The sequence below is a fragment of the Peromyscus maniculatus genome, chromosome 23, assembly GCF_049852395.1.
Source record: "Peromyscus maniculatus bairdii isolate BWxNUB_F1_BW_parent chromosome 23, HU_Pman_BW_mat_3.1, whole genome shotgun sequence".
Taxonomy (NCBI): domain Eukaryota; kingdom Metazoa; phylum Chordata; class Mammalia; order Rodentia; family Cricetidae; genus Peromyscus; species Peromyscus maniculatus.
This window is the reverse complement of record NC_134874.1, coordinates 53,201,588-53,219,246: the sequence shown is the minus strand read 5'-3', so window position 1 is coordinate 53,219,246 and position 17,659 is coordinate 53,201,588. Positions and strand designations below refer to the sequence as shown.

Here is a 17,659-nt window from a genome sequence, read left to right as displayed (position 1 = left end):
GTCTTTCTGGGTTTGGGTTACCTCACTCAGGATGATTTTTTCTAGTTCCATCCATTTGCCTGCAAATTTCATGCTTTCATTGTTTTTCTCTGCTGAGTAGTACTCCATTGTGTATATGTACCACATTTTTTTCATCCATTCTTCCGTTGATGGGCATCTAGGTTGTTTCCAGGTTCTGGCTATTACAAATAGTGCTGCTATGAACATAGCTGAGCATGTATCTTTATGGTATGTATCAGCATTCTTTGGGTATATGCCCAAGAGTGGGATGGCTGGGTCTTGAGGTAGTTCGATTCCTAATTTTCTGAAAAACCGCCATACTGATTTCCATAGTGGTTGTACAAGTTTACATTCCCACCAACAGTGGAGGAGTGTTCCCTTTGCTCCACATCCTCTCCAACATTGGTTGTCATTGGTGTTTTTGATCTTAGCCATTCTAACAGGTGTAAGGTGGTATCTCAGAGTCGTTTTGATTTGCATTTCTCTGATGATTAAGGATGTTGAGCATTTCTTTAAATGTCTTTCAGCCATTTGTAGTTCTTGTTTTGTGAATTCTCTGTTTAGCTCTTTAGCCCATTTTTTAATTGGACTGTTCAGTGCTTTGATGTCTAGTTTCTTGAGTTCTTTATATATTGTGGAGATCAATCCTCTGTCAGATGTGGGGTTGGTGAAGATCTTTTCCCAGTCTGTTGGCTGTCTTTTTGTCTTATTGACTGTGTCTTTTGCCCTGCAAAAGCTTCTCAGTTTTGAGAGGTCCCATTTATTAATGGTTGTGCTCAGGGTCTGTGCTGTCGGTGTTTTATTTAGGAAATGGTCTCCAGTGCCAATGCGTTCAAGAGTGCTTCCTATCTTCTTTTCTATTAAGTTTAGTGTAACTGGATTTATGTTTAGGTCTTTGATCCACTTGGACTTGAGTTTTGTGCATGGTGACAGATATGGATCTATTTGTAATCTTTTACATATTGACATCCAGTTATGCCAGCACCATTTGTTGAAGATACTTTCTTTGTTCCATTGTATAGTTTTGGCTCCTTTGTCAAAAACCAGGTGTTCATATGTGCATGGATTAATGTCAGGGTCTTCAATTCGATTCCATTGGTCCGTATGTCGGTTTTTATACCAGTACCAAGCTGTTTTTATTACTATAGCTCTATAGTAGAGTTTGAGGTCCGGGATGGTGATGCCTCCAAGGGTTGCTTTATCGTATAGGATTCTTTTAGCTATCCTGGGTCTTTTGTTTTTCCATATAAAGTTGAGTATTTTTCTTTCCAAGTCTGTGAAGAATTGTGTTGGGATTTTGATGGGGATTGCATTGAATCTGTAGATTGCTTTTGGTAAGATTGCCATTTTTACTATGTTAATCCTACCTATCCATGAGCATGGGAGATCCTTCCATTTTCTGATATCTTCTTCAATTTCTTTCTTTAGAGATTTAAAGTTCTTATCCAAAAGGTCTTTCACTTGTTTAGTTAGTGTTATCCCAAGGTATTTTATATTATTTGTGGCTATTGTAAAGGGTGATGTTTCTCTGACTTCTTTCTCAGCCCTTTTATCATTTGTGTATAGGAGGGCTACTGATTTTTTTGAGTTGATCTTGTATCCTGCCACTTTACTGAAGGAGTTTATCAGCTGTAGAAGTTCCCTGGTAGAGTTTTTGGGGTCACTTATGTATACTATCATATCATCTGCAAATAGTGAAAGTTTGACTTCTTCCTTGCCAATTTGTATCCCTTTGATCTCCTTTTGTTGTCTTATTGCTCTAGCTAGAACTTCTAGTACTATATTGAATAAATATGGGGAGAGTGGACAGCCTTGTCTTGTTCCTGAATTTAGTGGTATCACTTTGAGTTTCTCTCCATTTAATTTGATGTTTGCTGTTGGCTTGCTATAAATTGCTTTTATTATGTTTAGAAATGTTCCTTGTATTCCTATTCTTTCTAAGACCTTTATCATGAAGGGGTGTTGGATTTTGTCAAAGGCTTTTTCAGCATCTAGGGAGATGATCATGTGGTTTTTTTCTTTCAGTTTGTTTATATGGTGTATTACATTGACTGATTTCCGTATGTTGAACCATCCTTGCATCCCTGGGATGAATCCTACTTGGTCGTGATGGATGATTGTTTTGATGTATTCTTGGATTCGGTTTGCCAATATTTTGTTGAGTATTTTTGCATCAATGTTCATGAGGGAGATTGGTCTGTAGTTCTCTTTCTTTGTTGCATCTTTGTGTGGCTTGGGTATCAGGGTAATTGTAGCCTCATAAAAAGAGTTTGGTAGTGTTCCTTCTGTTTCTATTGTGTGGAACACTTTGAAGAGGATTGGTATTAGTTCTTCTTTGAAAGTCAGGTAGAATTCTGCACTGAAACCATCTGGTCCTGGGCTTTTTTTAGTTGGGAGACTTTTGATGACTGTTTCTATTTCTTTAGGGGTTATTGGTCTATTTAAATGGTTTATCTGGTCTTGATTTAATTTTGGTATTTGGTATTTATCCAGAAAATTGTCCATTTCTTCCTGGTTTTCCATTTTTGTGGAGTACAGGTTTTTGAAGTATGATCTGATGATTCTCTGGATTTCCTCATTGTCTGTTGTTATGTCTCCCTTTTCATTTCTGATTTTGTGAATTTGGGTGTTCTCTCTTTGCCTTTTGGTTAATTTGGCTAGTGGTTTGTCTATCTTGTTGATTTTTTCAAAGAACCAACTCTTTGTTTCATTGATTTTTTGTATTGTTCTCTTGTTTTCTATTTCGTTGATTTCAGCCCTCAATTTGATTATTTCCTGGCGTCTATTTCTCCTGGGTGAGTTTGTTTCTTTTTGTTCTAGAGCTTTCAGTTGTGCTGTTAATTCATTGGTATGGGATTGCTCCATCTTCTTTATGTGTGCATTTAGAGCTATGAATTTTCCTCTTAGCACTGCTTTCATAGTGTCCCATAAGTTTGGGTATGTTGTACTTTCATTTTCATTGAATTCTAGGAACTCTTTAATTTCTGTCTTTATTTCTTCCTTGACCCATTGATGTTTCAGGTGGGTATTATTCAGTTTCCATGAGTTTGTGGGTTTTCTATAATTTTTGTTGTTATTGAGTTCTAACTTTAAGGCATGGTGGTCTGATAAAATACAGGAGGTTATTCCAATTTTTTTGTATCTGTTGAGATTTGTTTTGTGTCCAAGCATGTGGTCAATTTTTGAGAAGGTTCCATGGGGTGCTGAGAAGAAGGTATATTCTTTTGTGTTAGGATGGAATATTCTGTAGATATCTATTAGGTCCATTTGAGTCATAACATCTGTTAGGTCCTTTATTTCTTTGTTAAGTTTCAGTCTGGTAGATCTATCTTTTGGTGAGAGTGGTGTGTTAAAATCTCCCACTACTAATGTGTGGGGTTTGATGTGCGTTTTAAACTTTAGTAGTGTTTCTTTTATGAATGTGGGTGCTTTTGTATTTGGAGCATAAATGTTTAGAATCGAGACTTCATCTTGGTGGATTTTTCCTGTGATGAATATGTAATGTCCATCCTGGTCTCTTTTGATTGATTTTAGTTTGAAGTCTATTTTATTAGATATTAGGATAGCTACACCAGCTTGTTTCTTAGGTCCATTTGCTTGGAAAACCTTTTCCCAGCCCTTTACTCGGAGGTAGTGTCTGTCTTTGGAGTTAAGGTGTGTTTCTTGTATGCAGCATATGGATGGGTCCTGTTTTCTAATCCATTCTGTTAGCCTGTGTCTTTTTATAGGTGAGTTGAGACCATTGATATTGATGGATATTAATGACCAGTGATTGTTAATTCCTGTTATTTTTTTGGTTGTGTTGTGTTGTCCTTCTGTGGTGTATGTTGGTGTAGGATTATCTATTGCTTGATTTTTCATGGATGTGTTTAGCTTCTTTGGGTTGAATTTTCCCTTCTAGTGCTTTCTGTAGGGCTGGGTTTGTGGACAGGTATTGATTAAATCTGGTTTTATCCTGGAATATTTTGTTTACTCCGCCTATGGTGATTAAGAGTTTTGCTGGGTATAATAGTCTGGGTTGGCATCCATGGTCTCTTAGTGTCTGCATGAGGTTTGTCCATGATCTTCTATCTTTCATAGTCTCTATTGAGTAGTCTGGTGTTATTCTGATGGGTTTGCCTTTATATGTTACTTGGTCCTTTTCCTTTGCAGCTCTTAATATTTTTTCTTTATTCTGTGTGTTTAGTGTTTTGATTATTATGTGGCGAGGGGACTTTTTTTTTGGATCCAGCCTATTCGGTGTTCTGTAAGCTTCTTGTATCTTCATAGGTATTTCTTTCTTTAGGTTAGGAAAGTTTTCTTCTATGATTTTGTTGAATATATTTTCTGTGCCTTTGAGTTGGTATTCTTCTCCTTCTTCTATCCCTATTATTCTTAGGTTTGGTCTTTTCATGGTGTCCCAAATTTCCTGGACGTTTTGTGTTAGGATTTTTTTGTCTTTATTGTTTTCTTTGACTGACGAATCTATTTTCTCTATCGTGTCTTCAGTGTCAGAGATTCTCTGTTCCATCTCTTGCAATCGGTTGGTTATGCTTGTTTCTGTAGTTCCTGTTCGTTTTGTCAGGATTTCTATTTCCAGCATTCCCTCAGCATGTGTTTTCTTTATTGTCTCAAATTCATTTTTCAGATCTTGGAATGTTTCTTTCATCTGTTTAATTGCTTTTTCTTGGCTTTCTTTAATTTCTTCCCATTTTTTGTTCGTTTTTTCTTCCATTTCTTTAAGGGAGTTTTTTATTTCCTCTTTAATGGAGTTTTTCATTTCCTCTTTAAGGGAAGTTTTTATTTCCTCTTTAAGGGAGTTTTTTATTTCCTCTTTAAGGAAAGTTTTTATTTCCTCTTTAAGGTAGTTTTTCAATTCCTCTTTAAGGAAAGTTTTTATTTCCTCATTGAGGGAATGTTTTATTTCTTCTTTAAGGGCCTCTATCATCTTCTTAATGTCATTTTTAGGGTTGATTTCTTCTGTTTCTTCTGTCATGGTATGTTTAGGTCTTGCAGGTGTAGAATCACTAGGTTCTGATGTTGCCATATAGGTCTTTATGTTGTTGCCTGTATTTTTGCACTGGCGCCTACTCATCTCTTCCTCTGTGAGGTGCAGGTGGTGTCTGTGTCTGAGAGTGCTTCTCTTGTTCTAATTTTTAGTCTTGGTTTAGTAGGGGTTCTTGGTTAAATTGGTGCTTTTGGGCTATTTCTTCAGGGGCAGCTGATTTCGATCGGTGAATTATATACTTATGATTCTGGTGATCTGGTTTGGTGTCTGGGTAGCGCCTTCTTCTGTGTTCTCAGGTCACTTTTTGTTCATTTGTCAACTCCTCAGCTGATCTTGTTTCTTCAGACTTTAAACTGTAGGCATCTGAATCCTCTCCCAGATGGGTTTCAGCTGAGCAGGGTAGTCTCACCAACACCTCCAAGTTGTTGGGTTTCACAGGATCAGCAGCTGGGCCCTGGGTTGTCCTCAGACGGAGTGTTCAGATTCGTTCTGGTTCTGACCCACGGAGATAGCTTCTTCCCCAGATGTTGGGGTTAGGGGCGTCCCTGTTCCAAGCTGTGTCTGCTTGTCTCCGTCCCTGGGCCTGTTTACCTCTGCGGTCCGCCGCCGGGCCTGTATGTCCCTGTCAGCTGCCGCTGGGTCTGTCTGCCTCTGGGGGCCGCCACCGGGCCTGAATGTCCCTGTCGGCCGCTGCACGTCTACCTCAGCGGGCTGCCGCTGGGCCCGTCTTCCTCCACAGGTCGCCGCCACAGGCCTACCTGCGTCTGCTTGTCTTCGCCACCGGGCCTGTCTACCTCTGTGGACCGCCGCTGGGCCTGAATGTCTCTGCCGGCTGCCGCCGGGCCTGAATATCTCTGTCGGCTGCTGCCGCTGGGCCCGTCTACCTCAGCGGGCTGCTGCTGGGCCCGTCTACCTCTGCGGGCCGCCGCCGCAGGCCTACCTGCGTCTGCTTGTCTCTGCCGCCGGGCCTGTCTACCTCTGTGGGCCGCCGCTGGGCCTGAATGTCTCTGCCGGCTGCCTCCGGGCCTGAATATCCCTGTAGGCTGTCGCCGCTGGGCACGTCTACCTCAGCGGGCTGTTGCTGGGCCCGTCTACCTCCGTGGGCCGCCGCTGCAGGCCTACCTGCGTCTGCTTGTCTCTGCCGCCGGGCCTGTCTACCTCTGTGGGCCGCCGCTGGGCCTGAATGTCTCTGCCGGCTGCCTCCGGGCCTGAATATCCCTGTCGGCTGCCGCTGCTGGGCCCGTCTACCTCCACGGGCCCCCGCCACAGGCCTACCTGCGTCTGCTTGTCTTCGCCACCGGGCCTGTCTACCTCTGTGGGCCGCCGCTGGGCCTGAATGTCTCTGCCGGCTGCCTCCGGGCCTGAATATCCCTGTAGGCTGTCGCTGCTGGGCACGTCTACCTCAGCGGGCTGTTGCTGGGCCCGTCTACCTCCGTGGGCCGCCGCTGCAGGCCTACCTGCGTCTGCTTGTCTCTGCCGCCGGGCCTGTCTACCTCTGTGGGCCGCCGCTGGGCCTGAATGTCTCTGCCGGCTGCCTCCGGGCCTGAATATCCCTGTCGGCTGCCGCTGCTGGGCCCGTCTACCTCCACGGGCCCCCGCCGCAGGCCTACCTGCGTCTGCTTGTCTCTGCCGCCGGGCCTGTCTACCTCTGTGGGCCGCCGCTGGGACTGAATCGAGATAAATTTTAATTAGGCTCTGGACCTGCAACATTCCAAACTCTCCACAGTCAATGAGTTTTAATCAACGGCCTTTGTAGACACAGCCTTTTCCTAGGGATTCCCATTCACACATTACTGTACTACATCAGAGATTTGCTAAGAGAATAGATTTAGTACTCTCTATCATAGACCTATACATAGGAGACTATGCTATGTGACTTGTATTCATTATTCACAATGTACATGAGCATGGAGATGTGGTGCACATTATACACATTTTTATGAAAATGACAACTTAGAAACAATTAATGAATTGAACCCTATAATGTTTGGAAGTAAACAAGCTGAGCAAATGAACTCAAAGATATATAGTATTTTTGAGTAGATGTAGTGGTTGTGAGGTTCCTTGTACCAAGAACAAGGAACAGAGAGTTATAAGCTAGTGAGGGTCAGGAGTGTGTGATAATAAAACATCTTTCAGAAGGTGAAATGTATTACTGGTTCTCATTATTCTAAGTGCTCCATCTTAGTGAGACACCTCTCTCCTCCAGCTTCCCCAGGAAGAAAGCACTTTTTTTTTTTAGAGTGTATTTTGTTTTGTTTTGAGACAGGGTTTCTCTATGTGGCCCTGGCCATCCTGGAATTCTCTCTGTAGACCAGGCTGGCTTTGAACTCAGATTCGCCGGCCTCTGCGTCAGGCATGCACCACCACCTGGCTCTGAGTAGGAAGGTATTGTTATCTTTATGTATTTTATGTATGAGAGCTTTGTCTGCATGGACACCTCCACTCCAGAAGAGGGCATAAGATCCCATTACAGATGGTTGTGAGCCACCATGTGGGTGCTGGGAACTGAACTCAGGACCTCTGGAGAAACAGCCAGTGCCCTTAACTGCTCAGCCGTCTCTCCAGCCCTAATTCTTATTTATAGGGTCAATGCAGATTTCACAAGGTAAGTATATGAAGTCAAACGGATTCAAATTCGAACTTGGGCTTTTGGAAATTACCGGGCTAGTTAGCTGAGTTTTTACCCATTGGACAATACTAAACACTTTATAGTATTGTAAGAAACATTCAGTAAGTAGTAGTTTAATATTAGATAATACCACTCATGCCTCTTTTTTGCTAACTAGACCTATATGCAAAGTTTTAGGGGTTTTGTTTGTTTGTTTGTTTTTACATTAGTGAGGCTTCCTGCTACAACTGAGGATTACTGGTTACCAGACAAAAATGATACCAATGAACCAAGCAGATTTTTCCAGTAGCCTTTATGGCAGTGCTGAGTACCTAACCCAGGGCCTTGCAAATTCTCTGCTATTGAGGAATATTCCCCAACCCCATGCCATTCTTTTTCTTATCCAAGAAGGCCTTTACTGCTTACGTGGGTTCTGGAAGCGACAAGGCCCCTAAGATCTCACTTGATGAATCCCATTGAAGGCTTTTTAGGTCACACGTTAAACCCAAAGAAAGCCATGAGGCTCACCGCTAGTTACCCTGTAAACTCGGGGGTGAGGTTATGTTCCGGTTCTCTAGCTTGGTTTCCCAAAGTCTCACAAAACATGGTGATTGTATCCTAAAATTATTATTATTATTATTATTATTATTATTATTATTATTACTATTATTATTTTGGTTTTTTGAGACAGGGTTTCTCTGTGTAGTTTTGATGCCTGTCCTGGATCTCACTCTGTAGACCAGGCTGGCCTCGAACTCACAGAGATCCACCTGCCTCTGCCTCCCGAGTGCTGCGATTAAAGGCATGTGCCACCACCGCCCGGTATCCTAAAATTGTAAAAGATACTCCCTACGCCCGCAGAAAGGAGTACTAATATTGCAGGACTGTTATCCATCCTGGGGGCGGGGGTCACAACTTGTGTCCCAAGCCAGGTCCTGCCACCCGCCCTCTATCAGCCAAATTAAAAGTGGAAAGCAGAGAGCGGAGTGACTGGGAAGAGGGGCAAAGAGATCCAGTGAACCCCTCCAAAGTCCATCTTTAGAGTCCTGAAATGATATTAAAGTGTAAATAGAACGCCAAGGATATGCATCTCTAAGCAGACCCGGAAGATAAAGTAAACTATAAAACAAAATTTCAATGTGTAAGAGATGGGTATCGGCCTAGGACACCCCCGAACCAAGTACTCAGCATAAAGGAGATTTATTTGCCCCAGAGGGACAAAAGGCAGGGAACAAGAGACAAAGACGGGAGATAGAGGACGAGGAAGAAGGGGAAGGGGTCCCGGAGACAAAGGACCGCCTCTGGGCCTCTGGATGAGGAGAGAGACATGACCCACAGGCAAACGGCAGTTTATAAGGGTAAAAGGGAATCCCCGTGTTAGGATGAGGTGCTTGATTTTGACTGAGCACGTTAAATTAGGGCAGCCGGAGGGGCTTCTGACAGCTGGACCTTGGCGGCCAGCCTCAGGAGGAGGAAGTGGCCCAATAAGGCGATAGACCTTGGTGGCCAGCTTTAGGGGTGCGATCTAGCGGTTTCTAGCAAAGCCGAGGGAATGGGGGAGAAGGGCAGGGCCTGCCAGAGCCACACGTTTGCCAGGCCAGAGATGGCCAGCGTCTCCCCTTCACAACCCACCTCGGGAAGGAAAGAAGCAGCCACAGGAGACCCACCCACATGCCGTCCCCCGGGCGCCGAGACAAACACGAGCTCGAGGGCTAGAAAAGGTGCCGGGGCCTCGGAGCGGCTCCGGATGGGCGAGTGCTCGGAGGGGAAGCTCGGTGCTCGGACCCTCGCGGCGACCGCGGATCCACCAAGGCCCCGAGACGCCGCCGCAAAGAGCGACAGCAGGACCCGGGCCTCCGACTTCCGGGCGGCGTCTGCGCCGCGCCGACTCATGACGTCACGGGCAGAGCGCGGCGGGCTTTTCGCGCGAGCGAGGGAAGGGAGGCGGCGCCGCGTCTGTCAGCGACTGCAGCGGCGCGGCGGGTCGGCTTGGCCAGGTACATGCGGGCGCTCGCTGCCGGGTCGCAGGGGCCGTGGGGGACACGCCTGACTTCCCGGAGGAGCCGCTCGACCTCCTCCCGGCCCGGCCCGGTTCCGCCCAGCTCCTTGCAGCCCGCGGGCGTCCCTCCCACAGGGATCTGGCGCGTCCCTGCAGCCGGCTGCAGCGCTCTGTGCTGAGTGAGGTTCCTGGATTACCTAACGTGTCCGTGTCAGCTCAGCTCCGTTACTAAGTGCACGTGATTAATTAATGTTAAGGACTCTTGTTGCTGACTCGCACCATAGCCACTTTCTGGTGCCTATGATGTCCCGTAGCCTCTTGGTTTAAAGCACAGATCTAAACTGTCCCCATCCTCATGGTAAGTTCTGTTCTTGCCCCGAAAGATGGGCCTGAGGCAGTGTGGTTGGACAAACTTAGCCCGTCACTGAGAAAGTAACCCCGCGAAGTGTCTTTTACTTTCTCTTTTGCAGACTTCTTTACCAAGCATCGGAGATTATAGTGTAGAGAGAATGCCCATCGAATACAGAAGGAGACCAACTTTTTTTGAAATTTTTCAGGCGCGATGCCGCACAGCAGGTATTGGCGAGTTTTTATAAAACTTGGTAAATTAAGTAACATCGAGAAAATGTTTTTAATGAAGTCAAGGTGGGTGCTTGCTTTAAAAAAAAAAAAAAAAAGAAACAAAAACAGCACTTGGGAGGCAAAGGCAGGTGGAGCTCTGTGAGTTTGAGGCCAGCCTGGTCTACAGAGTGAGATCCAGGATAGCCAGGGCTGCATAGAAAGACCCTGTCTCAGAAATACAAACAAATGCTTCAGCTAGGTGTGATGGCTCACGTTTGTAATCCCAGGGGACTTGATGTAGAAGACTGAGCCAGGGGACCTAAATATGAGTTCAGAACCAGCTTGGGAATCTTGCATCGGAAATTCTAGGATGGCCTGAGCTACAGAGCTTAGACCTAATGTTTTTAAAGTGGGGGATGAGAGTGACACTGGGATGCAGCTCAGGTAGGAGAGTACTTGCCTAGCATCTGGGTCTCTGGCTTTGTTCTTCAGCATCACTTCAACCAGGCATTAGCAGATGCCTGTAGTCTCACCACTTGGGGAGTAGAGGCAGGAGGATCTGAAGTCGAAGGTCGTCCTCGACCACACGGTGAGCTCAAGGCCAGTAAGGGACACACGAGACTCTCTGAGTTGAACAATAAAACAGCTCAGGACTTGACAGTTTTCTTTGTGCTGTAAACCGTTTGTGGAGTCATACATCTAGTTCATGTAGTCCTTTCCTGGTCAGCCGGGTGGTGTGGAATACCTACATAGATGGGAGATTAACACCAGTGGAAAGAATTGTTTTCACAGTGCTACCAGCAAGTCAGAAGCATTGATGATGCTACTGATGAGCAGTTGCCAGACCTTCTTTTAAGATTTATTTTTTATTGTTTGTCTGCGTGTGTGTGTGTGTGTGTGTGTGTGTGTGTGTGTGTGTGTGTGTGTCTCAGTGTCAGTATATGCCCCTCTGTACAGGTGCCTGCAGAGGCCAGAAGAGGGCATCAGATGCCCTGGGGCTGGAGTTACAGGTGGTTGTGAGCTGCTTGATGTGGGTAGTAGGTACTGAATTTGGGTCCTCTGCAAGAGCAGTAAACAACCACTGAGCCGTCTCTCCAGCCCCATTGTCCTGTTTGAAGGACATCATCTTGCTAGGTAACCGTGGCTGATTTAAGACTTGCTGTTTGATGAGGTTGGTTTCAAACTTGCAGTGATCATCCTGCATATTGGGATTGCAGCGTGAGCAGCCACACCTGGCTCTGAATTAGATAGTGTAAGTTAAGTATTGACAGAGTGCTTGAAAAAGAAAATCACATCCATTAATATTGCAACTGATCTGATCCAATGAATCTTTTGAAGTTGGGAAGAAATTAGCCACTGTAAGCCCCTAGAAATGGTTGATTTCATTTTGAAAACTCACATTTCATCATTAGCAGCCAACTTTTCTTTGCTATGATGAGCTCACTGCATTCTTGAGAAAACGACTACCAAACTCTTCAGATCAGAACACTTGGTTGGTCTGGCTGTCCTTCCAAGGAAAAGAATGCCTTTCTGAAAAGTGTACGAGTTTTGCTCACAGCTCATCACAAGTGCTTTTCTGTTACACTTCCACCTGCAGAAATGCTGTATGCCCTTTGTTTCTCAGGAAATACTGGAAGGGTGTGCTAAAGAGTTAAGCTTGGTCCTGTTAGTGGGTAAAAGTGTGTGCTGCATCGGCCTGCTGTAGTACATGAAGGTAGAAGGACAGAAGCAGCTCTGCACAGTTGTCCTCTGACTCTGACACTCTCTCTCTCTCTCTCTCTCTCTCTCTCTCTCTCTCTCTCACACACACACACACACACACACACACACACACACACACGTACGTACGTATGTACGTACGTTAGCACATGCACACCCACACACATCATATACACAGAGGAACGAGATTTAAACATAAGCTCCATGTGGTTCATTTTGACTTTATCAGTGAGCCCCTGGCATTTCCCCCTGGTGTTGGTAGCAAAGCTCATGAGTTGGATCCACTGCCTTCTGTCACGGAGATGCATCACTTGTTTGCACACCTTATCCTTGTTCTGCTGGTGCAGGTGTTGACACTGAGAAAGGCAGGGGCACCATGGTCTAATTGTGAACATGCATTGAACCTATTGAGTCCTCCTGAAACATGAGACTCTGCTGTGGAGGGTGGGCGGGCCGTGTAAGTCTTCTTCATACTTGAAAGTGTCTCTTTAGCCCATGCTCGTAAAGAGATCGGTCATGCTGACAGAGTCTTCAGAATCATTGTTTTTTTTTAACCTATGGAATACATGCTTACTGTGAATAGTTTTGTTCTTTTTTCCCCTGAATTGATGATTATTGTTAAGAAAGTAAAAAAAGGTAATATGGCTAAATTCTATCTCCTTGTAACTTTTTTGAAATTAATGTGTTACTGTACTTTCAAAAGAGTAGATTAATGATCTTGCTTAATGAGCCTTCAGGTAGTGCACAGTCACAATTCTTGTATTCTTGTTTTTCTTTTTCTTTTTTCTTTTCTGTATCTGGTATGATATAGATTATAGAGTCTTGCTTTTTTTTTTTTTTCCTTTGCTCTTTGAGACAGGGTTTCTCTGTGTAGTCCTGGCTGTTCTGGAACTTGCTCTGTAGACCAAGCTGGCCTTGAACTCAGAGATTTGTCTGCCTCTGCTCCCGAGTGCTGGGATTAAAGGCAAGGACTGCCATGCCCAGTTTCCTCCTCTTCTTTTTTTTAAGATAGGTTCCTGGGACTGGAGACATAGCTCAGCAGTTAAGAGCACTGGCTGCTCTTCTAGAGGCCCTGGGTTCAATTCCCAGTACCCACTTGGCAGCTCACAACTGTCTGTAACTCTAGTCCCAGGGTACCAAACACTATCAAACAGACATATGTTCAGGCAAAACACCAATACACATAAATAAAAAAATTTTTTTTTAAAGACAGTGTCCCCCTTTTTCTGTTAGTTTTTAGGATAGAATCTTACTATGTAGGCAAGCTAGCCTGGAACTCATGACACTTCTCCTGCTATGGCCTCCTAAATGCTAGAATTACAAGTGTATGATCCCATACCCAGCTGAGAAATGGTTTTTATGTAGCCAGCCTCAGACTTAAGATCTTCCTGTCTCAGTCCCCAAGTGAGAGGATTACAGGTGTATACCACCATGCTCAGCTGGTCAAAATTTCAAGTTCTTTTTGTTTAGATTTTTTTTTTTAAGATTTACTTATTATGTATACAGCCTGCATGTGTGCCTGCAGTCCAGAAGAGGCACCAGATCTTATTATAGATGGTTTTGAGCCAACATGTGGTTGCTGGGACTTGAACTTAAAACCTCTGCAAAACAGCCAGTGCTCTTAACCTCTGAGCCACCTCATCAGTCCCTTGTTTTGTTTTTCTTTATGTCTCTAAACTTGTTTTGTGGTGGAGACAGACTGATGGGGCCATCAGAGGACAACTTGCAAGAGCCAGTTCTCTGTTCCCACCCTGTGGGTTCTGGTCATGAGCTGAGGTCTCCAGGCTTGGCAGCAAGCACCTTTACCTGCTGAGCCACCTTGCTGACATGAAGTCTCAGAGTGTAGCCTGGGCTGTTTTCAAACTTGTAGTCCTCCTGCCTCAGACATGCTGGGAGCTAAATAACCTGTAAATGCAACCATGTCCTCTCCTTTATTCTTTACTGTGATTTTTGCACCTCTTCGGCATTTTTTTAAATCGATTTTGCATGTATGTGTGTGTGTGTGTGTGTATGTGTGCATGTGTGTGTGTGTGTGTGCGCGCGCGCGCACAGGGTAAGAAAACAGCTTCCGAGTGTGGTTCCGACCCTGTCTCAGATGGTCAGGCACAGCATGAGTGGAGTCAGCTTTACCAGCCCTCTTCTTTACTGTGGTCTTCATTGCTCATGAGTGTCTCTGTGTCATTGATGAAGACTAAGATGCGATTTTTGCTTTTCTTGCAGATTTAGGACCAATAAGCCTCAATTGGTTTGAAGAACTTTCTTCAGAAGCCCCACCATATAATTTTGAACCTCCAGAGGAATATGAATATAAGCCCCACAATTATGAACCACAGCTGTTTAAAACACCGCAGAGGAAGACCTCTTACCATCAGTTGGCTTCAACCCCAATAATATTCAAAGACCAAGGTCAAACCCTACCCCTAGACCAGTCACCTTTCAGAGAATTAGGTAACTATAGCCAGATGTGGTGGCCCACGTCTTTAATCCCAGCACTTGGGAGGCAGAATCAGGTGGATCTCTGAGTTGGAGACCAGCCTGGTTTACATACAAAGCTTACGACAGCCAGAGCTGCATGATAGAGAGACCCTGTCTCAAAAAGAAAAAACAATTAATTATAGGTTAAACTTGGGCCAATCATGCAATGTGATGGAGGGGATGTGAGCTAGGTCTTTAGGCATAGTTGTGTGTAAAGTCACAACTCTGTGGTAAACTGAGTTTTGTTGTGCTAATCAGTCTTTCTCGTCTCTTTCCTGGCTGAAGAATGGAGATGGTGGAAATAATATGTGATAGGTTTGGATTCATTGAAAGAGTTTCGATATTTAATCAATGCTTCTTTCCTCCTAATATTAATATGCTAAGTATTAATAAATAAACTAAGATTTTTCTGAATTATGACTTTGATATTTAAAAAAGCCTGTGACTTGTTGATGTTGACTAAGCTATATTTCTGCAAGTTATAATAGGATGGAGATTTCTTTAGATCAGTTTCTTGTGAGTATTTTAATTTGACAGCAGTTTCTCTGACCTAGGTGCCAGGTGTTCGTAAGCACGTGTTTAGTAAGGTTGTACACTTAGCCAGTCTGCGGAATATTTATAGCCTGCTTGACATAGTATGCACTTTGCTTTATAGTACTGCCTCATGATATGCTCAGTGAGCATGTCAGGTGGTGTTGTAATTGCTATGGATATAGTAAAGGATGGAATTCCTACCTCAAGAAGCTCACAGAGTAAGTTCCAAGACAGCCAGGGCTGCAACCCCAAAATGAGAGAGGGGATAGAAGAGGAGAGACAAACAGCATTTTTCTAGAGTAGTCAAATGGTTGGCTACAACCAAAAGTGGAATGTGCAGGAATAGCATCTTACCAGCCAAGTCAGATGAAGCCATCAGGAGAGCGGGATAGTTTGGTAGTGTACGTGTTTATCATTTGATAATTTATTTTTATTTTATGTGCATTGGTGCTTTGCCTGCATGTATGTCTGTGTGAGGGAGTCGGATTCCCTGGAACTGGAGTCACAGACAGGTGTGAGCTGCCATGTGGGTGCTGGGAGCTGAACCTGGGTCCTCAGGAGGAGCAGCCAGTGCCCTTAACCACTGAGCCATCCCTCCAGCCCCAGCCCACCACCACGTTTATCATTGAAAGGCCCTAGTTTCGGTCTCCAGCACCAAAGAGAAGGAAGCGGGGAGGGGGAGTTGCGGTCACAAAGGCCTTGTTTTCCCACTTTTATCAGCAGTCTGAAGTGGAATGAAGACAGTTGCTCACGGGATGATTCATCCGGTCAGATTGGCCTTGGTCGGTTTCCATTCAGTGTCTTCCTTTATTTTTCCCTTCCGTCCTACCACAGCAGAGGGTGCACATTATCTCTTGAGGTGCATTTCTGTAGGAGGTGTCAGCTCCCTGTACATTCTTTTTTTGTTCTTAAGTTCACAATCCACAGTGTCCACACCCTCACGGGATTATTTTGCTGTTTCAGGGAAGATCGTTGCAAGTAGTAAACATAAAAACCACCGCAGAACGAAGGCCAGAATGGAGCCCGTGGGTGATGTTGCCAGTCCACCTCTGAGGTCTTGTCTCAGTGAGAGGTACAATGACCCCGGGATATACTTTATAAATACTTAATAGACATACATGTTGTATTGTTTGCAAGGCCTGGTCTCACACTTCAGTCCAGGCTGGCTTCGCACTCAAAATTTTCCAGCCTTAGCCTCCCACGAGGCTGGGGATTCTGTCTTGAACCATCATGCGCAACTCTTATTAAAATGTGTTTAAACATAACATTTTCTTGCATGTGTTTATTTCACAGAAATAAGCTGTCATCCAGATCGCTTTGGCTGAGTAACTCCCAGAAGAACTTCTGTTTTTAAATAATGCATAATAAATTCCTCAACTGAGTAGTTTTTATGGTAGAAACATTTACTTTGAGCCAGGCCTGGTAACCTACTCCTAAAATCCTAGCACTAGGGAGGCTGAGGCAGCTGGGTCATGGTATAAGGTCATGGGCTACATAACAAAGCCCTTGTCTCCAAAACCCTACAACACTAAGATGCACTGCAGAATGATCTCTCTGCTACTGCTGCAGTCCTTTTAACCTGATGCCATTGTTTTATTTCGTCTAGCCCTCTTCCTCTGCGATGCACACAGCTTGTGCCACCGAGAGAAAAACCAGGTACGAGCACAGCAGAGGCTCTTATTTTTATTGTCTACTTTAAATTGTCTGTGTGAGTGTTTTGCCTGTGTGTGTGTATGTACACCACATGCATGCCTGGTGTCCAGAGGCCAGAAGTGTGTTGTTGTCTGCCACACAGCTCCCAAATAAATCACACATGGAGGCTTATTCTTGATTACAAATGCCCAGCCGTAGCTTGGCTTATTTCTAGCCAGCTTTCCTTAACTTTAAATTATCCTGTCTACCTTTAGCCTCTGGGCTTTTCCCGTTATCTGACTTCTGTAAATCTTACTCTTACTCTGTGGCTGGCTGTGTAGCTGGGTGGCTGGCCCCTGGAGTCCTCCTCCTGCTCTGGCTGCTACTTCTTTTCTTCTCCCAGATCTCTCCCCCTATATATTCTCTCTGCCTGCCAGCACCCCCCCCCCCCCCCCCCCCCGCCATCCTTTCTCCTGCCTCTCTACTGGCTGTTCAGCTCTTTATTAGACCATCAGGTGTTTCAGACAGGCACAGTAGTAACACAGCTTCCCAGAGTTAAACAGATGCAACATAAACAAAAGTAATACACCTTAAACTATTCTACTACGGAAGTGAGCATTAGATCCCCTGGACCTGGAGTTACAGGTGATTGTGAGCCACAGGTTGTAGGTGCTGGGAACTCAGGTCCTCTGCAAGAGCAGCCAATGCAGCTCTTCAGTGCTTCAGCCCCCTGGTTTTTGTAGGTTATAGAAATGTTAATAAAAGTCTAACAAGTAACTCTTTTTTCACTTGCAGTGGAGCGTGGGAGTTTATTTTCTACACCAAAAATTGAGGAGGTAAATGTTCTGCTTGGATTACTTAGAGTATGTAAGTTGAGAATGTGAGAGTTAACTTTATTTATCTATTTATCTATTTTTGGTTTTTCAAGACAGGGTTTCCCTGTGTAGCTTTGCGCCTTTCCCGGATCTCGCTCTGTAGCCCAGGCTGGCCTCGAACTCACAGAGATCCGCCTGCCTCTGCCTCCCGAGTGCTGGGATTAAAGGCTTGTACCACCACCGCCTGGCGAGAGTTAACTTTAACTTTGAGAGTTGCAGATCTGCACTTTGCATACTGTCTCACAGAGGCATTAGTGATAAGTAAA

General features: G+C 44.6%; 1 protein-coding gene across 5 annotated transcripts in view; it reads left to right on the top strand.

The window, feature by feature from the left end:
- Positions 1-9,486: 9,486 nt before the first annotated feature.
- The window catches only part of Brca2 (BRCA2 DNA repair associated), a 43,090-nt gene continuing 34,917 nt past the window's right edge, over positions 9,487-17,659 (top strand). For 3 of the 5 annotated variants that reach the window (XM_016005777.3, XM_016005778.3, XM_016005776.3), the window contains exons 1-6: positions 9,523-9,955; positions 10,068-10,173; positions 14,098-14,325; positions 15,850-15,958; positions 16,493-16,542; positions 17,314-17,354. In XM_016005777.3, coding sequence (XP_015861263.1) covers positions 9,953-9,955; positions 10,068-10,173; positions 14,098-14,325; positions 15,850-15,958; positions 16,493-16,542; positions 17,314-17,354 — 537 coding nt within the window. In that variant the 5' untranslated portion in view covers positions 9,523-9,952. Of the gene's footprint in view, positions 9,956-10,067; positions 10,174-14,097; positions 14,326-15,849; positions 15,959-16,492; positions 16,543-17,313; positions 17,355-17,659 lie in introns of all 5 variants that reach the window. The other 2 variants (XM_076560823.1, XM_016005779.3) reach the window with 1 other exon arrangement.